General features: G+C 46.8%; 1 protein-coding gene across 1 annotated transcript; it reads left to right on the plus strand.

Annotated features, from left to right (window-relative positions):
• Window positions 1-688: 688 nt before the first annotated feature.
• EIF2B5 (eukaryotic translation initiation factor 2B subunit epsilon) lies at window positions 689-21,386 on the plus strand. Its single transcript, XM_054206026.1, has 16 exons — window positions 689-856; window positions 2,118-2,242; window positions 2,952-3,137; window positions 3,234-3,411; window positions 4,475-4,555; window positions 5,289-5,366; window positions 5,447-5,759; window positions 6,386-6,531; window positions 6,838-6,976; window positions 7,609-7,710; window positions 8,353-8,460; window positions 9,259-9,349; window positions 10,135-10,258; window positions 16,779-16,904; window positions 18,434-18,544; window positions 19,632-21,386. The coding sequence occupies exons 1-16, from the start codon at window positions 704-706 to the stop codon at window positions 19,692-19,694; spliced, it is 2,124 nt and encodes a 707-aa protein (XP_054062001.1). The 5' UTR covers window positions 689-703; the 3' UTR covers window positions 19,695-21,386.
• Window positions 21,387-21,498: the final 112 nt, after the last annotated feature.

Raw genomic sequence — 21,498 nt, forward strand, 5'->3', positions numbered from 1 at the left:
CCCGGCGCTGGTACGGGCCCTCCTGTCGCCGGACTGTAGGAGCTCCCTGGGGAAACGCCTTCGCCTCGCTCTCCGGGGTTTGATCGCAGGATTAGCACACAGCTCGCTCTCACTGAAAAAAATGAGCAGCCTGTGTGAGCTGTGCCAGGCAGGAGGGACTGCAGCACTGCAGCGGGCAGCAGAGCAGGGACCCAGCCGAGGGCTGTCGGTGGCCGACCCCCTTCTGAGGGCCAGGCCGATGCTGAAGCACGTTCGGAGGGACCACCAGGCCAGCAGGCCTGCCCGAGGGCAGCGCAGCGGGCACAGGCAGACACCATCACCTGCAGCACCCACACTGGGGCCGCTTCCCCAGCCTGGGGGGACGACAAGCGCCCCCGCCCCCAGACACCACATCGTCTTTCCCTCCCTCTCTCTGGAAGCGTATCTGGGTGGGCTCCCGGGGGTCCCTCAGGCTCGGTGGGGGTTGCGGGCCGCTCCCCGGTGGGAGGTGCGAGAGCTGACGGGCCCTACGCCCTGCGAGGCTCCTGCAGAGCGCGCGAGCCCCAGCAGAGCCTGATCCGCCCTCCGGGGCCGGGCTCCGCCGAACCGGAGCAACCACCAGTCCTCGAAGGCGCCCCGCGCTCTTCTGTCCCCGCCGCGCTCCCGTCGCTGCTTCCGGCGCGGACCCGGAAGCGGAAGCGGAGAGCGGAGGCAGCGTGAGAAGATGGCGGCCCGCGGCGCGGTGAGGCGTGCGGCTGGTGCGGGGGCGACCCGCGGGCCCGGCCCGCAGGAGGAGCCGCCGCCGCCGCTCCAGGCCGTGCTGGTCGCCGACAGCTTCAACCGCCGCTTCTTCCCTATTTCCAAAGACCGTCCGCGGGTGAGAAATTCCCCCGTGCTAGCTGCCACCTCCCCTGGGCCGGTTCCTCCGGGGCCGCCCGTCCTGGTCTCTCCCGTCCCTGGGGGGCTGGAGCGGGTTGGTCTCTGGCGAAACGCGGAGTGCTCGCCGGCAGCGATGGTCCATCCCGCGGTGGCGGCGTGCCCCGCCGTGAGAGCCCCGGTCCGGGTCGGGAGGAGCGAGCCCCCGCCCCGAGCCGCTGCTGGCAGGTCCTGGGGGGCTGCGGGCCCCAGCCTCCGCCCGCCGCTGGGGCAGCCCCCGCCGCCGCGGCTTTTCCAGCCTTCCCCCACCCTGTGGAAGCCTCTGACGAGCTCTGCTCGCTCGTAGGGGGTTATATCCCTCGCTGGCGAGGCAGCGAGGATCGGACTGCTGCGTTGGTGCTGTTTGCTTTTCCATACGGCGGGGCAAACTGCGCTGTTTGCTCTTCGTCTGTCGCTAGTGCAGGTGCGGCAGTGGGTTTGGGCAGGCTTGTTTCTGATAGAGGAGGGAGCCTTGCCAGCAGTAATGGCTCAAAGAATATGGCCAGAAAAATGGATGGGGAAAGCACTTTAATTATCCAGATTAGAAGGCTGTACGTTAAAGGAAAGAGTATTTCTGGAGAATTTAGGTCTGAACAATTACCTTACCTAACTTGCTGAATAAATGTTTGTAGTGGTGATAATTATACACGCGAGTTCAGGCCCAAAACAAAACTTTGCCAAAAATGAATTAAAGAATAGTATGAGATCACTCACTTGTGAATCAGTAACTTGGTTTAAAAGCATGGTTTGAATCTGAAGAGAATACTCACTTCGCTTTAGATTGTTTGTTTGGGGTTTTTCCACCCCCCCACCCCCTGCTCTTTAATTCTGGACACTCGTATTTCTGTGGCTTCATCATTCGTGTCTGTCAGGTTTTTCTTGTAGCAGTTAAAGCCTGAGTCAGGGAATCAGCACGCTGGGTTGTTGGGTTTTTTTTAAGTCTCTCTCACTTATTTGAGTTATCTTGAAGAGTTTTATGTGTGATAACTTCACTTCTTTTATGCTTTCTTCTCTGAAATGAGGATCTGCCCTGATAGAAGATCAGAAACCAGCTCTTACTGTTTATATCAACTTTGGAAACTTTCGATAAAAGGAGACAGAGCATTACTTGTGTTATTTTTCTGGCGCCACTGATGATATGTCCTGAAGTTGGAAGGGACTGTTGCTGATGTTGAGGTACAGAGTGTTTGTTCAGCTGTCTGTGTGTCTTTTTTTATTTTTAGGCTCTTTTACCTATGGCAAATGTGGCCATGATTGACTATACCTTGGAGTTCCTAACGGCAACCGGAGTGGAAGAAACCTTTGTTTTCTGCTGTTGGAAGTCAGCTGAGATAAAAGAGCATTTACAGTAAGAATTTATTCTTTTTAGCTTTATCGTGGAAAGGATTCTTCTATCCTTCAGCAAGCCTCAAAGGTCTCACTGATCCTTCTGATGAAAACTGTGTGCTAGAGATTCCCTTTCAAGGGAAGTCTCCTAACACATCTCAAAAAAAGACCATTCCTCCTGTGAAGGAGTGTGTTTAAAGGGTTGAGTGGTTTGGGACTGCATTTGTATTGGCATGTAACTTTTCTTGTCTAAAATCAGGGGTTTCCTGGGTAGCCATGTAAATTAGAGTACCACCCGTGGCATTACGCCCCGTCTTGGTATGTCATGCAGCGTGTGGAAACAGCTCGCTCAGACAGCGCCTTTGCCTCTGTATGCTGCATGTTTGCGAGCTAAAGAGAAGCGTGCAGTCTTTTCCCTGCCTAAGGTACTGCTTTCCGAGAAAAAAAGTTTGGGTTCTGTGTAACTTTTCCTTCTCTTTTGTCAAAACTTGGCTGGCAGTGGAATTGGGTTTCCTAAATCTCCATAAGCTATGGTCTCAAAGTCTAACCCTCTTCAGTTCATCTGCCGGATGCAAATGAGCATACCTCAGCCTATCGATAGTGGGCTTGTTGTAACAGGATTCTCCTTGCATTCATTTACGTATGTGGTGTGCACTGGGGCCCTGTGTCCTAGTGACTTCTCTATAGGAATAACTTCTTTGTGCCTTCCTGATGTGTTGTTCTACTTCCAGAAAATCCAAGTGGTGCCGCCACACCTCTCCCAACACAGTGCGCTTTGTGACTTCTGACCTGTACCGCTCCCTTGGTGATGTGCTGCGAGATGTTGATGCCAAGTCCCTTGTTCGTTCTGACTTCATTCTGGTGACTGGAGATGTGGTGTCCAATTTCAATATATCTAAAGCCCTCGAAGAACACAAGTAGGTGTTGAAAGAGCGTATGTTGGCCTGGTGTGCTGAGACTTTGGGCTGTAACTCCCTGAAGAGTGATTTTAAAGTTCTGCCCTTCTTTTTAAGGTTGCGTCGTAAGATGGAAAAGAATGTTTCTGTGATGACCATGATATTCAAGGAGTCCTCCCCTGGTCACCATGCCAGGTGCAAAGAGGATGACATTGTTATTGCTATGGACAGTGCCACAAACCGTGTCCTTCACTACCAGAGAACCCAGGGGCTGAAACGCTTCCGCTTTCCTATGGTGCGTCTGTAACCTAAGGGGTGGAAAAAGGGCTGCAGTAGTGAAGCAGCCCACCCCAAGGAGGAGGCCCTCCTTGAGTGAGGGCTGGGGAACTGTGCTTGCTGCTTCTTTTGGAGGAGCAGACGATAGAAATTAACTCCTGGTAAACTGTTTTTGTTTTTTTTTTCTTTAACCTTTATTTGAAGCTTGGTGAAATTGTGCTGGGACACACATGTTTGGGACTCATTTCAGAGCTTGAAATGAGGCAGACGTATTTCTCACAATTCGGTTTTTGCATTTATTTGATTCTTTTCCTAAGGGAGGTGGGTGACTCGTGCTGTTGCAGTGGTTCCCAAATTGGGATGTATATACCACTATCGTACACAAAGTAGTTTGAAGCGTCACTGAGCCTGGCATGGGGGAGGGGAATAACAGCAGGTGCAAGGGGTAGTACCTCCTATTACCGCTGCCTGAACTGTTCACCTAATAATGTAGCAAATGGTCTGTAAATGTCTGCGGAGGCACTTTCTCCAGTGAGATAGATGGACCTTTATCTTTTTTCAAGTCATAACTAAGACTGTGATTATATGGCATTTTCATCCCCAAATGAGTTATCGGTAGATCATTTTTTTACCTTCAAATGGAAACACAATCCACTGTATGAAACCAAAAGGGAAAAAAGCAAACAAAAAAACCCCAGCCCACATCTGTAAAAATCCACAGGGGATATGGAAGCTATGAATATTGCATTTTGATTTATTAATGTTCTTTGTACATTTGTAGCTCCCAGCAACTAAGGTAAGGAGCCTCCTGAGGAAAAGTGCTTCTTCAAAGTACAAACTGTTTCTTGGAGAGCTGCAGTGTGCAGGGATGAGGGCAGTCTCTGCTGACTGACATGCAGCTCTGTGTGTGACCAGGATGTATCTGCTAATCTTGTGTCTTAGTGTAGATTGTAGATTTCTCTGATCTTCAGTATTTCAGCTAGTTTAATAATTCAATCAATACTGCCGCTGGCTTATAGAAGGCTTTTGGGGTTCGGTACCGTGTGAGCCACTCAGATCATCTGAATTTTCTCCTCTTTCAGAGTCTGTTCCAGAACTCTATTGAGAATGTTGAGGTGCGCCATGACTTGCTGGACTGTCATATCAGCATCTGCTCTCCACAGGTGAGCTCTGCCCTTCTGAGGGTCCAAACGTCGGTCTGCCTTGTTCCCTTTGTCCTGCTGGTGAGCAGGGTCTGAGTGTACTAGGTTTGGAAACCAGAACTCCCAGTTGTGCTCAATGACAGCTGAGAGCCTGAGTGATCATGTGGTGCTGCTCTGCAGACTGGATGGGTGCTCAGTCTGTGCCTGGCATCCACTGCTCAAGCCCAGGCAGAACTAGACAGTGGATGCCTCGGTAGGCTGGCCGATTTGGCACAGGTTGAAACTATTTTGGAAAATAAGAGATTCCACTTTAGGTATAGTAACATCTGTGGAGCAGAGATGATGGCTGTGCTATGGAAAAGTGTCTGTGCTTGCAAGCTGGTTAGGGTAACATTCAGGATTATTCCAGCCTAGGCTTGCTAACATCTCTTCCACATCTGAAAAAGCTGGTCTACAGTCTTCCTTTGGGAGCAAAACTACAAAGGGAGGCTGGGCGGAATTGCTTGGAAATGCTAAAGCAATGTTTTGCCCCTTCTGAAAACCAGAATCTGTTCATAGCCTCCGTTAGGAGGAGGAGATGGGAAGGTCAACATTCCTAGCAGAAGGAATCAAAGCTTTATTCAAGGCAAGAGCATCACTTTCCTATACTGTATAACTCTGCTCTCTGGGAACCACTGAATAGCCATTAATGATCTGGCTTCCTGGCAGTATTTTCTGCTAACTGTATTATTTCCGTATATTTTTTTCCTGGCAGGTGGCTGAGCTGTTCACAGACAATTTTGACTACCAGACGCGGGATGACTTTGTGCGTGGTCTGTTGGTGAATGAGGAGGTAAGGAGAGGGTTGTTACAAGGGAGATCCTATTACCTTGCAGTAGAGAATCTTCTGACACACTCCCGCCTGTCTCCCAGGTCCTGGGGAACCAGATCCATATGCATGTAACGACAGAAGAGTACGGTGCCCATATATGCAACCTGCTAATGTACGAAGCTGTGTGCTCTGACATTATCCGGCGCTGGGTTTATCCTTTGACTCCAGAGATGAACTTCACTGATGACAAGAATCAGAGTTACACCCATTCTAAACACAACATCTATCGAGGGGTGGATGTTAGCCTTGGCCATGGCAGCGTGCTTGAAGAGAACGTACTCATTGGGCAGGGAACAGTTATTGGCAGCAACTGCTCCATAACAAACAGCGTTATTGGGCAGAACTGTAGGATAGGTGAGTACAAGAATGGGGGACATGCAGGCCGTGCCAGGCAAGGGCACAGGGTGTTGGGGTTTAGTTTTTAAAGGGCATTTGACTCTAAGAGAGGATGATAGGTGGGTACTGATTAACTTGTAATGGGAAGAAAGGAGAAAAGCTTGGTCATCCAGCAAAGGAAATACATGAAAGTGTCATAATGATGCTGAAAGGTGGAAGGCACTTCATGTAAATAAGCTGTGTCAGCAGTAGAGAATCCATGACTTTTACTGATCTAGAGTTATCACCCACCAGTGTCCTGCAAATGAGAGATATCTGTCCCTGTTTGTGTGAGCTGCCTGGAGCTCCTCCTTCCCAGCCTTGTCTGGAATTGTTTTGTGGTTTGCCTGTACTTGTGAAAAGCCAAGGTGTCAGCTTTTACTATCAACTTGTTAAGTCTCTGTAGAGAACAGACTCATGTTTTAGCTTTGGATAAGAAGTGGCTGTAGGCCTCTAAGGCCAATTTTTCCCTTTCATCTAACATCCATCATGCATCAAGGGCATTGGGATTCACTAAGATGCTTTCTTACTGAGTAAGACTCAGCAGTTTGGGAGAGCAGCAGACTTCCTTGTTCAACATATTTGTGCTTGGTGATGTATAACAGGTGATAAAGTCATTTTGGACGGAGCTTTTCTCTGGGACAGAGTACATGTAGGAGATAACGTGGAGATCTGCCATTCTGTTATCTGCGATGAAGCTGAAGTGAAGGAGAAAGTAAAGCTAAAGCCCCGCTGTGTCCTCTCTTCTCAGGTGAGCTGTATTTATGTCTGTTCTGCTTTCTGCCTTTCTTGGTGGGTTACTAGCCTTGCACTAGACCATAGCAGAATACAGGGCTGCTCCAAGCCTTTTTGCAGAGGTGAGGGATATGCTGCTGCTCCCACCTTTTTCTTCCTCTTGCTTGTCTAGGGTAGTATGGTATGTATCTAGCAGTGCTGATGTCCTTGGTTATACTTTTTAGTATACAGCTTCTCTGGAGCAGCTGTTGTCCCTGCTGGTGGAGGTACAAGGGGGAAATCAGGGTATTTCTTCATTAAGATATGTTGCGCATATTTTCAGGTAGTAGTAGGTCCTGGCATCACTCTTTCTGAGGGAACGGTGATCTCTCTACACCCACCAGATGAGGAGGAAGAGGACGATGACCAGTTCAGTGATGATTCTGGTGTAACCAAGGAGGAAAGCAAAGTGAAACCAAAAGGTATGAGTCTCTGTCTCCGTGCACTCAGGCAATGCAGAGGGCTTTGCCTTCCGTGGTCTTCTGGGGTCTCCCTCGTGTGTTCTAGACTCTGCAGTGCCAGGCTGGAGCTTAGTGCTGCATTCAGCTTTGACCATGTGTGTTTTCAGTAGGGCAAGCAAGGGTATTCGGCTCAAGTTGGACAGTGAAATGTACCTCAGTACCCCATTATTAAAATCTTTGGAGACTCAACTGTTTTCCATTTTTCCTAGAGTAGGAGCCTTGTGGGAGACAATAAGCTGAAGTTGAGGAGATGTTCATGCAGTTCAAGGCAGGTTGCAAGATCTGTGTCCTCATACCTGGACTTTGTCCTTGTGAAACACTCTGGTTTTGCCCGTCTGGGTTTGTCCAGGGATCTAAACATGGTCAGCTGAACGTTGCTGCTGTAGGGGGGAGTAAGTTGGTCACTTGTCAAGGCAAGTGAGAAGGTTAAAAGCTGAAATCTGTATGCCTCTGCAGGAATCCCAGCTCACTCTTGATGAAGAATATTTAGGGGCAGTAATATACAGGCTATATCAGTCTATTGGTAGACTAATTCAGGTTTGCCTGTAAGCATATCCAGTACATCTACTTCCTAATTGCTGTTTCTATTCCAGGTTACAATAAAAAGGATGTAGGCTCAGAGGGCAGAGGCTACCTCTGGAAAGCAGATGACAAGAATGAAGAGGATGAAGAAGAACAGAGACAAAGCCTATGGGGTGAGGAAAAGTTTAGTGTAGTCACCTGGGAATGGACAGACAGACCTGTGTCAGGGAAAATGGCTGAGTGGGATGCTGATAATTGTGTCTAGAGTAGACCTTGGGCTTTGTGACGCAGACTGGCTCCAGATAACATGTGTGTGGAGGCAAGGTGAGAGGTGAAAGCAGGTGGTGGACCATATTTTCTCTCTTCCTGTGCTCTGTGGAAGATGTTTATTTTATTTTTGACTTGCGCTAATGCATGCAGCTGTCTGTGCTGTGAATGGTGCACGGTGAGATATCTTATTCCTTAGAGGGAATATGCTTTGGCTATTCTGGGTGCTGCTGGCTCTCTTCCTGCTAGTGACAGCATCTGCTGACATTGCTCCATCATGAGTCAGCAGTCTGCACAGAATGCATTTGCTTCTGTCCCCGTCCTTTGTTGTCTGCATGCAGACTCTTTAAAAAAATCCCATTATCCTAGGGCCAGCTGTAGCTGTCCCTCTGCAGCAAACCTCATCGTCTGGACCTGTAAGCAGAAGCTTCCTTGCAAGGACAGATAGTTGCTGACTTGGTTGGGAAGTCCCTGAGACACCTGGTTCCTCATGCATGTGATAGCTGCAACTTTTGAGTGTTGAATGCTGTGTCTCTCTTCTTCATCAGGCCCAGCTATGCATTCAGAGGAAGAGAGTGAGTCAGACAGCGACCTGAGCGTGGGCTCTGAGGAGCCAGACAGTCGGGCAGCATCCCCTCAGCTAGATGACATCAAAGGTGAGAGATGGGCCGTTAAGAAGTATGGTGAGTCTGCAGATAATGCAGGGAGATTTGTGCTGCTTTCTCTAGGTGTACTGGAAAATTTGTGGATGTCTGCGATATGTTTATTTCCTGACCTCACTTCCTGCATTTTCTACGGAGTTCTTTAATATTCCCTGTATTGCTGTTTGTTTAATATTCCCTGTATCTGCTGTATTGCAGAGGTTGTGTGAAGATCCAGCAGAGTTTCCCTGTGTGGACAGCTTACTGCTGTAATCATGCTGGAGAATTAAATATCCTTGTAGGAGCTGCCTCTTTTGGCAGATACGTTTGGCTTTCTGTTTTGTGTTAAGCTTACCTGGATTTGAAAGGGGCTCAAGCCAAACTTGGAAAAAAAAAAAAAAAAAAGCAAGCCTTTTTCACATTTAAATATCTCCCCAAAGGAAATTAAACCAATAAATTTTTGTTTGGATTCACATCTTCCATTAGGGGAAGATGAGGTTTGTCTGAATAGGAAAGGCTAGATTGTGAAAGCATAATTGAAACTCTGCTCTAAAAGGTTGCAGAGGTAAATAGCTTTGTACTGGCTTGTTTGGAGAGATCCATGATATCTAGTAAGTCTTCTCCTTTATTTGAATTATATTCCACTATTTCTAAGTATAGTCGATGTGGGTTTGTGCCAGCTTACAGAGAACAAGTACATATCTGTGTCAGAATGCTCCCTTTGTTAAGGGTGTAGTTTCTTCAGTAATGAACAGTTTGAAGAAACCGTGCTTTTCCCTCTCAGGTCTAACTACCTGTCCTTTCTTTCGTCAGTTTTCCAGAATGAGGTTCTGGGTACGTTACAGAGGGGCGAAGAAGAAAACATTTCCTGTGACAACCTGGTCCTGGAAATCAACTCCCTCAAGTGAGTGTTCCCTTAGGGATGCTGTCCCTTATGCTGAACAGTTGTCTTTGACAGTGGATCTCGAAAGAAGAGGAGAAACCATGTGAATACTCACGTTTGATTGTTAAGCATTAATTTTATCAGTACAGAGCATGAGAAATGCAGATTAGATATCATGACCGAACGACGACAGGAGCTGATGGAGAGTGCCAGCTGCATCTGCAGCATCCTCAGTGCTTAGGCTTTTCCTGCCCCAATTCTGTAACAGGAGATTCAATTGCTGTTAAGTAACTGTGGACTGAAGCAAGCAAGGCCGTTCTTGGCACAGGCTGCCTGTAAGTTCACGCAGGGGCTGCTGCTTTGTGCATTGCAACATTCAGCCAGCTGCCTGCAGCTGGGACTGTGCTGTGGTGTGGCTTTTCCACTCTGTTTTTACAGCAGCAAGTCTAGAACACATAATCAGAGAGCCTTTTACCTAGTAGTTCTCAAATACAAACCTGTTTCCCTTCTTTTGCGCAACAATATTCCTACAGCATTCTAGTAAATGTGAGGGTGCTGTCCCTGCAGCAGTTTGTTCTGCTGTGATAGCAGATTTTCAGGACTTGCGGCCTTATGCAGGGCCTGATGCCATGCAAGGTAGTTTTATTGCCTGAATATTTGGAAAAACAAACAAACAAAATCCAGTCTGATGATGAAATCGAATGGAAGATGAAAATAAAATCTTCTGCTGTACCTCTGTAAAGAGCCAAAGTCTGCAGAGATCAGATAATTTGAAATGTTGGGTTTTTTTGCGTTTTTCCTCGCAGGTATGCGTATAACATTGGCCTGAAGGAGATGATGCAGGTGCTCAGTAAAGTGATCCTGGAGTTCCCACTGCAGCAGCTGGACGCAAACCTGGACTCCCAGAACTATTTCTCAGCGTTACTTCCTGTGAGTCCTGCTCCGTTTGACTCTTCTTTGGGCTCGTCTCCTAGTGCGTAGGAGTCTGTCTGGATGCCCCAGGTCATTCCTGGCTAAGAAGTCTCTTTGGTTACGCCTGAAGCCACTTGAACTCCTTGAGTTCATGAGCCTCTTTGTCTTCTATAGAAGTAGAAGTGAACGGAAACTGTTGTACCTGCTTGACGGATCTCTGCTGAGGCTGTAGGTGTGGGGGGCTCTACTTCAGTACCTATGGTTGTTTCTGCTTCCTGTGTGTGGTAGAAGTGCATCACTTGTGGAGGAGAAAAGAGAGGGACTATTAGAGATGTCTTTACAGGCTTGCATTCCAGGAACCTGGTTCCAATCCATCATGAGCCCTGTCTCTGGGGCAGCAGGAAGTGATCGTCTCCCACTGGGATCCTTTCCAAGGTCTTATTTGTCTGCATACTGTAATCGGTGCCGTTTTTTTCCCAGCAAATGCAAAGGCACGATATTGTTGTCTTTGAACAAAGATAGAGTTTTGTTATGTCTCTAAAGGGATGGGTTGTATAATTAAGTGAGAGCGATTTCTGTTTCTGACTTAAGGGAGACAAAATCGGGTACGATCTGCTTTAAAAAGCAGGCAGTCTTGTCTTAATGGTTTTGTTGATCCAAGCCAGAGCCGTTGTAGTACTTTTGTCTCTTTGCTATAGCCCATTTATGTATTTGAGTTTGCAAACTCTACAGGTTACGAAGGTGCTCTTTCAGAATGAATGCATCTGATGCATATTTGGGAAGGACTAGTTCAATTTTTTTAGGAGATGGAGCTAAAGAGGAACACTAGACACCCTCATAATCCTTTCTCTGAGGAAGTAGATGCTTTCAGTTGATGGAGGAGGGTGGAAAACTAATTATTCTTTATGCAGGTGTAAGCATGGCACTTAATTTATCTCCTAGATGTGTGGAGATCCCTTCTGTAGGAAACATCCCTGTGAACTGATCTGTTCATCAGATGGCTTAGTGAGATTTTGCTGTTCACTCTGTTTACATTCTTCTTGCTATTGTTCATTTTTCCAGACTGTTTTCTTGAATAGCATGTCTTGTCCTGGAAAAAGAGAATTGAGGGAGGAGGAACGAAGAGAACGTTAGAGCAGGTGTTAGGCTCTAAGTGGAAAGCAGTACATCTGGACAGCAGGTTATGTGGAGTTGGTAGCTTTGTAGGTTGTGTGGCTTTTTATCCAGCTACGAAATGGCATTTCTTTTTGTCTCCCAGATTGGACTCCTAGTCTAGCGTGAGCAGGACAGGAAAACTTCACTGCGGGACCCAGTCAGAGGGGGTTCTAGTCTGGGACAAAGAATACTATATAAATGCATAATGCTTTCTGTAATTGCTCAAGACCCCTTAGAAGCTAACGACAACAGAAGGATGTGAAAGGCTTACCTCTGGGTAACTTTGTCCATGTATATTTCATCATAGGAAGGCTGGTGCTCATGTTTAGCAGCAGAGACAGCAAATCAGCTTGCCTTTAGTGAGAAGTGATAATATTTTAAATGTAACGTTCAGGGTGACTATGCCTCGTGTCACGGACAAGTGGAATTTCTCTGTGCAGGGAACCGTGTGGCGTGTGCATTTAGGAAGCACAAATTATCTTTAGATTTATCGGAGAGAGACAGGTGTCAAACCAATTTGACCATCACGGCAGCCAGTTTCTCCAGATGCTCCTTTGTAAGGACAACCAGGAAGTTTCTTAGAGAATCCTTCTCTGGGACAGTTTTGTTCCTCGATGTCTTACTGTGTGCAGAATTGGTGTGTTGGCTTTCTGTACAGAAATGAGCAGGAAGGCAGTATCCTGGTGAGGTGTGCTGTTCTGGTTCAATTGCACGCAGGACGTTAGTCACCGTTACAATAACCCAATATGTTTGGGTTGAGATGCGGCTCTAATGGAGGTAGTGAATCAGCCTTCAAGGGCTCATTAAACAGACATCGATGGTCTTCCTGGGCAGCAGCTTTGTGTATTTACCAGCAGTGCTCTGAAGAGAAGAGGCCTGTTCTTTGGGCAGAACATGCATGTTTGTACAGCATCTGAAACAGTGGCTTTTCTGCAACTTCTGGTTCCTCGTTAGTAAAAAGTACACTGCATTAATTTGCTAAAACCTACTTACACCCTGAGAATCCCAAGCGCTAGCTTGTTAGAGGTTAGTACATGATGAAAGCATGTAGCTGAAGTGTGCAGCTATGCAGCTAAAACTGTCAATAGCGGTATGTGGCTGAGATCTGCTTATGAGAGTTTACATATGGCAAAGTGTTATTATGAGGTGGGGATATTTGCATTCTGAGATGGTGAATATCAGAAACCCATTGAACTTTTCAGAACTGTTCTATGTTTCTCACTCTCTTTGTAGCTCAGCTCTGACTAAGAGATCACAGAATAAGTTTGGGTTGGAAGGCACTTTTTGCTCAGAGCTCCATCCAACCTGGCCTGGCATGTTTCCAGGGAGGGGGCATCTACTACCTCTCTGGGCAACCTGGCCCAGTGTCTCACCACCATCATTGTAAAAAAATCTCTTCCTTACATCTAGCCTAAACCTACCCTTTTCAGTTTAAAACCATTACCCCTTGCCCTATCGCAACAGGCCCAGATAAAAAGTTTGTCGCCATCTTTCTTATAAGCCCCCTTTGTGTACTGAAAGGCTGCAATAAAGCCTCCCTGGAGCCTTCTCCTCTCCAGGCTGAACAACCCCAACTCTTTCCTTGTCTGGGAGGTGTTCCATCCCTCTGATCATTTTTGTGGCCTCCTCTGGACCCGCTCCAACAGGTCCAAGTCTTTCCTGTGCTGAGGACTCCAGAGCTGGACGCAGTACTCCAGGACGCTGAAGGAAGATGGGTTGCCTGTGTAAGGGTGATTGTAGAGTGGTCCCAGACAGCTCAGGAGGGGAAACTGTGGAAATGCCATTGTTATGATGTCTGGTTTGACTTGAAACCACAGTATGTGCTGTGAAGCGCTGGCCCCTGAGCATGACGCTCCTAAGTGTTGCAGCAATTTTAGGAAACAAGCATCCGGTAAAGGATATGCCCGTGGGTATTCTTCAGATGAAACGGAGACTTGAGAAATAGTTATCCAGTTCGATGTATGTCAGGCATCTTGTTCAGCGCATGTACAAGTTGTAAAGCAGAGATGGTACAGAAAACCAGACCTTCCCTAGAACTGTAGACATGGTGTGAGCAAACGTGGCTGAAGCTGCTGGTGAACTGAAGGCTGTGCTTCTGGTGTCACTGAAGCAGCATCAAACAAAGTTATGTAGGTGAGGACGTCTAAAGGGAGTCGGGGGGGGCAATCTAGCCGTTCACTGTGCTGAGCCGGGCAGTGTCTACCCCGCTGCCCGTCAGCTGGCGTGTGTGGTGCCCCTCTGTGGGCTCCTGTCAGGGAGCCTTACTCCTTCGTAATGCCATGCACGTGGACACGACACGGGACCGCTTATTCACGACCAAATGGATCTCTGCTTTCACTGCAGCAATTTATGGTGAGGAGCACAGGTGCTGTTATGGTGTAACAGGTTGAAATTACAGCTTTGCTGCTTGTGCTTTGCATGGGCTTCGTGGTGGTGTTCTGTGCTGGAGGAAGGGTGAAATAGGCCTGCTGTCGAGACTCACCTTCTGACAAAAGAAAAATGAATGACAAACCTTTGAAGTTGAAACAGCATCACTGGCCAGGTCTGATGAAAAATGAATTGACCTGACAGAGGAATTTGATTGCTTTCTCCAGAGCGTGGATTGTTTTGAGGAGTTACCCAGGTAGAGTCAAGGCCTGGAAAATTACAATATTGTCCATAGGGCTCTTTGTCAGGTATCTTTAGACATTTTTCAGTCTTTTATTCAATCTAAAATAATGGCAAGCTTCTCATTCCCCAGGTCAGATTTTCATGAAACTCCCAAAACAGCCTCTCTGGTCGTGTGGGCTCCTGGGGGTGGTTTTGGTCGGGGCTCTGTGGGGCTCAGCCCTGCTTTCCCCCTTAGCACCGGTTACAGCACAGTGTGTGTTCTCAAACTGAGGTGGTATATTTATTTTTTCTTCTTTCAGTTTCCCAGGAAAAGGCATACTGGATTGAGTCCTAGGGTTGTGAGTGTTTATAGCTCTGTTTTCTTTATAAATAACTTGCTTTCAGTAACCCAGTAGCTTTTGGTTAGAATTGTGCCCACATATTATTTAAAGGCATTAACAGAAAGGTATTACAAAATATTTCTTAGCCTGGAAGGAGCTTGCTAGTAGCTTTACTACATTTGAGGTGAAGAATTCCAAAGGATAATAAAAATGAAAGACATGGTTGTAGAGGAGGGAAGAATATTTGGGATGAAGCATTTTGCGAAAGGCTAAAATACTTCCTGGAAGTACACCATGCAACCCCCAGCTTTTTGTTGTGATACCATCATGATTAGGATCATTCAGTGCTGTTACTGTTACCTGAAATAAAAGCTCTCGAAACCAAAAGCCGTTCAGAGAGGAGATACTGCTTTATTCGACATCAGGTGCTAGGGATAAAACCCACAAATCTAGCACACCTTACCGGGGATATTCACCCATTATTTATACACAGAAGATCCTCATAATTCCGCCTACCTAATGTATAACTTCACCTAGGCTTACATATTCATTAGGATGACCAAATAGCCTTTTTGCACATGCCTATTAAATTTTACAGCATCAGCAAGACACTTCTGCACAGGCGTGAGTTCCTCGGTGGTCGTTTGGGTGAGGAGACCCTTCCTCGCATTATCCTCTTAAGGTACCGAGTCATCTCAGGACAGTAAAAATTTACTGTAAGTTTGCCAACTTCTTGAGGATGATAAGGGTGTTCTTGAAGTAGCCCCAGCTCTGTCCTAATCGGTATAGGAGTACATACTTGATGCATAGAAGAACCTTGGAGTGATTAACTACTTCTTGTTATCCCATCCTTGGTGATTAGCTACTTCTGGCTGTCTCCTCATTATCACTACTTGTAATATCACCTCAGTGACTAACTGTTTTCTCACACAGTAAGAAGGTCAGTAGGAAATAAACGATGTTTTAGTTAGCATATGGTTATAAACAAAGCAGAGGCCTGTCTTTGGTAACATTACTCTTGTTCCTTGAGCCAGCTGATGTGTTACTATACAGATCAGTTTGTTTGTATTAATCCCCTTCTTTGTTTCTGCTTGAGACATGCAAATTCCAGCACGGTGGCACAGCAAATATGTCTGAAAAGGTGACGGAGTGTAGTACTGTGGCGCAGCTGAGCACTATTTCCTAGTAGAGGCCACCTTTGGTAGTCATGCTAGCCTGGGTTCTAGCTCCACTGTGTGTCCTGGAGCTCTCCCTCTAGCCGGGCTACTGCCTGTTAACGATTGTCCTGGACAGAATAATGCTGATTAATCTTGAATGTAGTTTCAGAGCTGCTTCATCACACCCCAAGCCCCTGAGAATTACCTGTTTCCCTTCAAAACAGACCAGATGTGTTCTATAGGAGACACTGTTGAAGGCACAGAAAACGGTGTGTCTGTACAGGCGTGCCAGGGATGTAGTTGCAGGAATGGCTGCTGTTGAATTAATCCATTTAAAAAGATGTGGAACTCTTGATTTAATTTCCTTCAATGTTTTTGTAGGATGGTCTGCTCGTGATGTGGCCAATGAGGAATTTTTGTATCTTAACCCAGTTCTCATACCTTTTAAAATTGTTGTGGACAGGGCTCTGAGTATCTTTATTACCTCCTATCCCAGATTCAGGTCGGTCTGTGCAGAGCTTTCCCTGCTGCTTGCTTTCCAGATATGTACAACATGTAAAAGAGCTGGGGGGGACTTGGACAAAAATACTGTTTGAAGAGGCAGCACCAAAATCATTAAACTAAAGATTTCATAAAAACTGAGCCTTGGAGGAGAGACCTGAGCTCAGACAGTATTGTAGCGACTTCTTGCCCTTCACCCTTCCCACCCCTTCCCTGCAGCAGGCTCCAGGATCCAAACAGCCTGTTGGGCACACAGCAAACATGAGACTTGCGCTTAGGGGCTGCTCCACTGCGTTCCTGTTTTGGGGGTGGCTGTTTTGCACTGTCCACTCCTACTCGGCTGGACTCCTATCCTGGCGCTATCTTTTTTTCTTATTTGGTCATCTGCTTTGAAGGAAAGTTCCACTGAAATGCTAGCTGCTCTGTGGGGGGAAGGTTTGAGTAGCATCTCAGTACTTCTCCTTATTGGTCAGCTGTGAAGTGAGTTTCTTGGAGTACCAGACTTCATTAAACATGTTTGTTGTGATAATCTGGTATGCCATCCAGAGGGGCAAAACAAAGAAAGTTAACGGTATCGTCAAAGCTGCGTAGTAAACCAGGTCTTGTCTGCACGTGTGAGACTTATTAGCATCTGTTTCATGGATGGAGTAGGGCAAATATATTAAGTGGTCAGATGAATGGTATCATAAAGTGCTTCCCTGGGTCAGTTTCTTAGTGCAACACGGCTGGGAAACAGGGCTGAGTGCACACACCCATCCCATAGCTCAGGAACTCTGCTCTGTTTTTCCCCTGCAGCTGTTGAAGAACTGGACCCCGTTGTTTAAGAACTACATAAAACGGGCGTCAGATCACTTGAATGCCTTATTTGCCATTGAGGAATTCTTCCTGGAACATGACAGTCTCTGCACATCAATAGCTAAAGTGAGTATCCGCTCTCAGCTCTGAGAACCTGTTTTTGCTAGTTTCATGGTGAAATGCATCCTGTCTGCGTCAGTGGCTCGTCTGCTTTAGAGGAGAAAATTTTGGGGTCTCAATGGAGAGTGTGTATAGGAAACCCATCTATAACAATTGCTTTAAAAAAAAAAAAAATTCTGTGTCTGCCTGTGCCTTTGAGGGAGCACAGCTGAGGGTGAGTATTAATTACCAGCATGCAGCCTGAAGGGAGCTATTATTTTGCAACTTCTAACCTAGATGCCCTTGTGTGATGCTGGAAAAGGCGAGGGCAGAGACTTGCTTTAGGAAGAGCTTTATTTCATTTGTCTCTCCGTGGTCCCTAGGATCTAGCTGCCAAATGATTTATCCTGCTTTAGAGTGCAAAACAAGCAAAGCTGGGAATAAGGGTCGGATTTCTTGTTCAGGCTGAGCTAGTTATGAAATGGGGAATAAAGGGAGCTGATGTGTGCGGCTTATTACCTGTCTCTTCTGAGAGTTTTCAGTATATTCCTCCTCACCCTCCTTTGCAAATATTTTGCCCCTGCACTCTTTCTGCCTGATCACACTGAGAGCATTTGACTTGAATCACAAGTCTTTCCTTTAGCAGCGTCTCAGGAAGCCCCTGCCTTTTTTGGCAGAGCTCTCCTAGAGCCTGCTTAACTATTGGTTCCTCAAGAAAGAGTAATCCTAACTTCTGCTACCAGTGCTTCTGCCTAATGGCAAAGCACTTAGGACTGGAGCCAAAAGCCTTCAGTTTGGTGAGCCAAAATGTCCTTGAATTACAGCAATCGTTTGGCATGTGTCCATTGTTCCAGGGGCCTGTATTTCCCTGGAGGCTGGGAATTGAAGTGACACTTTATATTTGGAGCTGGCAGCCAGCTTTGTCAGTGCTCTGCCGCAAGGAGACTGACTGCAAAGTGCCTGCTCTGCCTGAGCACAAAGGCACCCTGAGAAATCATGACTGCATCTTACCCTCGCTGCACTGGGCAGGAGTTTGAGCTGATGAATGACCAATTGCTTTGACACCTGCCGTAAGGCACTTTTAAGAGAGAACTGGTGGGAGGAGGAGCCTGAGGCAGAGCTGGATGTATTCATGCTCTTCTCTGCACGTCACCCTTGTGCATATGTGGGCCTGCATAAGGATTGCTTGTTAGATCTGCTTCAGGGATGGGTTTTGGGATGCTTTAAAAAGAGAACGTAAGTAACGTCTTGAACCGACATCCTCTGTGGCCCTTTGCTGCCCCCAGCTCTCGGTCAGACCCTGCATCCACGGAGCTGAAGCTGATGGGGCTTGAACTTTCACTCATTATGTGTCATAGCATCTGTCAGGAACACGAGGCTTTGGAGGAGAAGCACAGTTATTTTTAACAATAAAAGCAAAATGAAGCTGACCGAGTGCCTTCTGTTGAAGATGGAGTGGGGAAACGCAGATTATGTGCAAACTTTGCTCTTGGACATGAGCTATAGCCCCAAAAGAGTCTATAGAGAGCCCTGTTGCTCTTTTCTAATTGATGCAGGTGTTGATGACATTTTACCAGCTGGAAATTCTGGAAGAAGATGTAATTCTGAATTGGTTCTCTCTGCGGGACACGTCTGACAAGGGAAAGCAGCTTCGTAAAAACCAGCGGGTAAGTCCCAAAGGTGTTTAAAGGGGGTGGGGGGAGGAGAGAGAGAAGGAGACAACAGCTGCTAAAAGAAACTTGGGAGTGGAGTTCGGTGCCACTGTCGCCTTCTGTGGAGCAGCTGCCATTACATGGTAGGCCAATAATGCACCAGTGCATTGAACAGTAAGTAACACAACTTCTGCCGTAATCATCCTGTTTGCATGAGGAATGGAGGTAGTAGGAGAGGGAGATAGTTTTTAGTGGTCTCTCTTTAGCACGAGGCCAGCGCTTTCTGGAGTAGCAGTGTGGCTTCTCTAAGCCAACACCCATTTGAAATGGGCTTTAGGCCAATGCCCTGTGTGCTGGCCCCATGCAATTCCTTTGAAGCTTTCATTCCTGGCTCACCCGTCCCTTCGCATATATTTCTAAGCGTTTCCTATACTGAGTGGTTTCATTTGGCTTGTGTTGCAAGGAGCATATAAACTTCCCCCCTGCATCAGGCAGAACTTTGTGCTGCAGTTTGGCTGAGCCGTGTTCCAGTCCTCCTCCCTGGATCTGGAAGAGGAGCAGGGGAAAAAAGCCATCTCTGAAGAACTCCAACTTTGTTTAAAACCTTTGCAAAGTCAGCTCTTAGTATAGGTCAGCAGTGCTTTCAGTTGCTTATTTCAGCCCAGTTAAAAGGTAAAATGAGCTGCCTTCTTTAGAGCAGTTTCTCAGGGAGTAGATTTTTTTTTTTTTTTCCCCCAGCAGAGTTTTCCTAACACATCTTAGCTAAGGTGCAGCTGTCATCTCTTCTCCCTCAAGCTCTGAAAAACTCTCGAACTTTGGTCTTTTTGCTGAGTGTTGTGGGGATTGTCTGACTGCAGAAATCTCCCTCAGGAATCTAATCAGTCTGGGTTTGTCTGTGGCATCCTAATTGTTTTTCTCCTAAACTTTTGTCTCTCTTTCTCTCTCTCTCCCCCTCAATCTGCCTTCCGTGTCTCCTAGAAATACTCTTTTTTATCTGTCCTGTGTGTGATAGTGGTGCTCACTGACGTGGTGTAGTTGTTGAGCATTCCCAGCATCTGTTTGGTGTCACTTGTTACCCAATTACATTTCATTCTCTCTGCAGCTCCAGAAGTTTATCCAGTGGCTGGAGGAGGCAGAGGAAGAGTCTGACGGCGACCAAGACTGACATGGTGGCTCGGCATGAGTAGAGGCACTCTCACTGCCTTTCTGGGCCAAGTGGGCAGAGCAAGATCAATGCCAGTGCATGGTGTGTAGATGTGGGGCTTGACATCGAAGTGACTGACAATCCCATCGTTAATTAAGTCGTATGTTCCCAGTTTTGCCACTTCCCTCCCTCCCTCACTTGCCCAGTGGCACCTTATGTTGGATGGTTGCAGCCCAGTGTAAAAACCATAAGGGAAAAGCAGGAGGTGGTGATAGCTATAAGCTGTCCTTTTGGGAGGCCCTTATTACTAATATGAAGGGAGCAAATAGATGCAAAGGCGTACAACGCCCTTATAAATCTAACCATCAGGGCTGTGGAAGAATGATCATACAGCTAAGTTATTTGGAGTCATTGTTGCTTCTGGAGCTAAGAGAACTCCTGCTGAAGAGACACTGGCAAGGTTGGTGAGTAGGAGCATGTGGATTAGGATCTGGAGCGCAGGACTGGGATTCAGGAGTTCCTGTGCCTGGAGAAGAGGCAGTTGTCTGAGGATGCCCAAGGCATTTTGCAGCCTAGAAGGCACTTCTGTGATCTTTTGAAAAGGGAAAATCTCTTGCCATCTGCTGTGCTGGGATCTAACACAAGGTTGCACAGCAGAGTTGGTAAAACCGTGTGTTTCCCCCTTCTGTAGAACAGGAGATAACACGTGCTTAGTTCCCCCTGCAGGGGCTGGCTAATCTTGGATGTGCACTGGCCAGTGAACTGCTGTATGGATCGCAACATCTCAGATGTGATCTGTCTTCTGTGCATCCCCAGTTTAGCAGATGTGTTTTAGAAAAGTGTCTGTTTCTTTATTTGTTTTATAAAAAGGGAGCAGAGGTGTCCGGCGTCTCCTGCTGCGCCAGCCACACTTGTGTTTTGTGCGGGGGGCACTGACCACACCAGCTGCTTTAAGGAGGATGCAAGTTCCTAAGTTCTGCTCTAGTGTGAAAAGGAGCTAATGGTATTTCCTTCAACAGCATGTGCTTTGTGTTTCCACATGATTTCAGTTATATAAGCTTGCTTACTTCATGTCCTTTTATTTATTTGAAAACTTCCCTCAGACAACAAAGAAAGTATTGCAAACCCACTGTAAAGTTCAGCAGCCGTAGAGCACCTCAGCATGAGCAGGGAACGAGTGTGCCCCTGGCACTTTGTCGCCAGCACAGACAATGTGTGGCAGCGATAAGGCCGATAAAGCCTTTAAGAACAGCTTTCCTGGAGGTGTCACGGTGCTGTGTTCTTCCCTGCTCTCAAAGAACAGAGCAAAAAAAAAAAGGCACAGCGAGAATCGGCTTGTGTTCATAGGGGTGTTGTTGGTTGGATGTGCTGACCTTGCCTCTGCCCCTTCAGGAGGAGCGTGGAATAAAACCTTTGCACTGGAGCTGCCCACTCAGGATATTTATTTGGCCGTTCCATGGTGCCAGAATTGTCAGTGAGGGGACAGCGTTGCGTGCTGGAGACCAGGGATACTGCCTCTTCAACACTGGTGTTCAGGCAGGGTGATCTTGTGCACTCACATTATCAGTTGCCAAGATTGTGCATAAATGTGCTAGTTTTCTGACATTGCAAACTCAGTCTTGTAAATGCTGGGGAAATAGTTGGTATCTGAATTTTCTGTATCTGCCAGTATTTAATTCAGGGAGCAAATAAAAACTATCCTGGTGTTACCAGCTTGTTTGCTTTGTTTGACTTTGAATTGTATGTCTCCAATAGTGGTACATGCCTGAGCAGGGCTTAAGAGGTAAGCTAAATAACTCAGCGCTACTAAAAAAAGAGATTTTTA

This window comes from Rissa tridactyla, chromosome 6, assembly GCF_028500815.1.
Source record: "Rissa tridactyla isolate bRisTri1 chromosome 6, bRisTri1.patW.cur.20221130, whole genome shotgun sequence".
Lineage (NCBI taxonomy): Eukaryota > Metazoa > Chordata > Aves > Charadriiformes > Laridae > Rissa > Rissa tridactyla.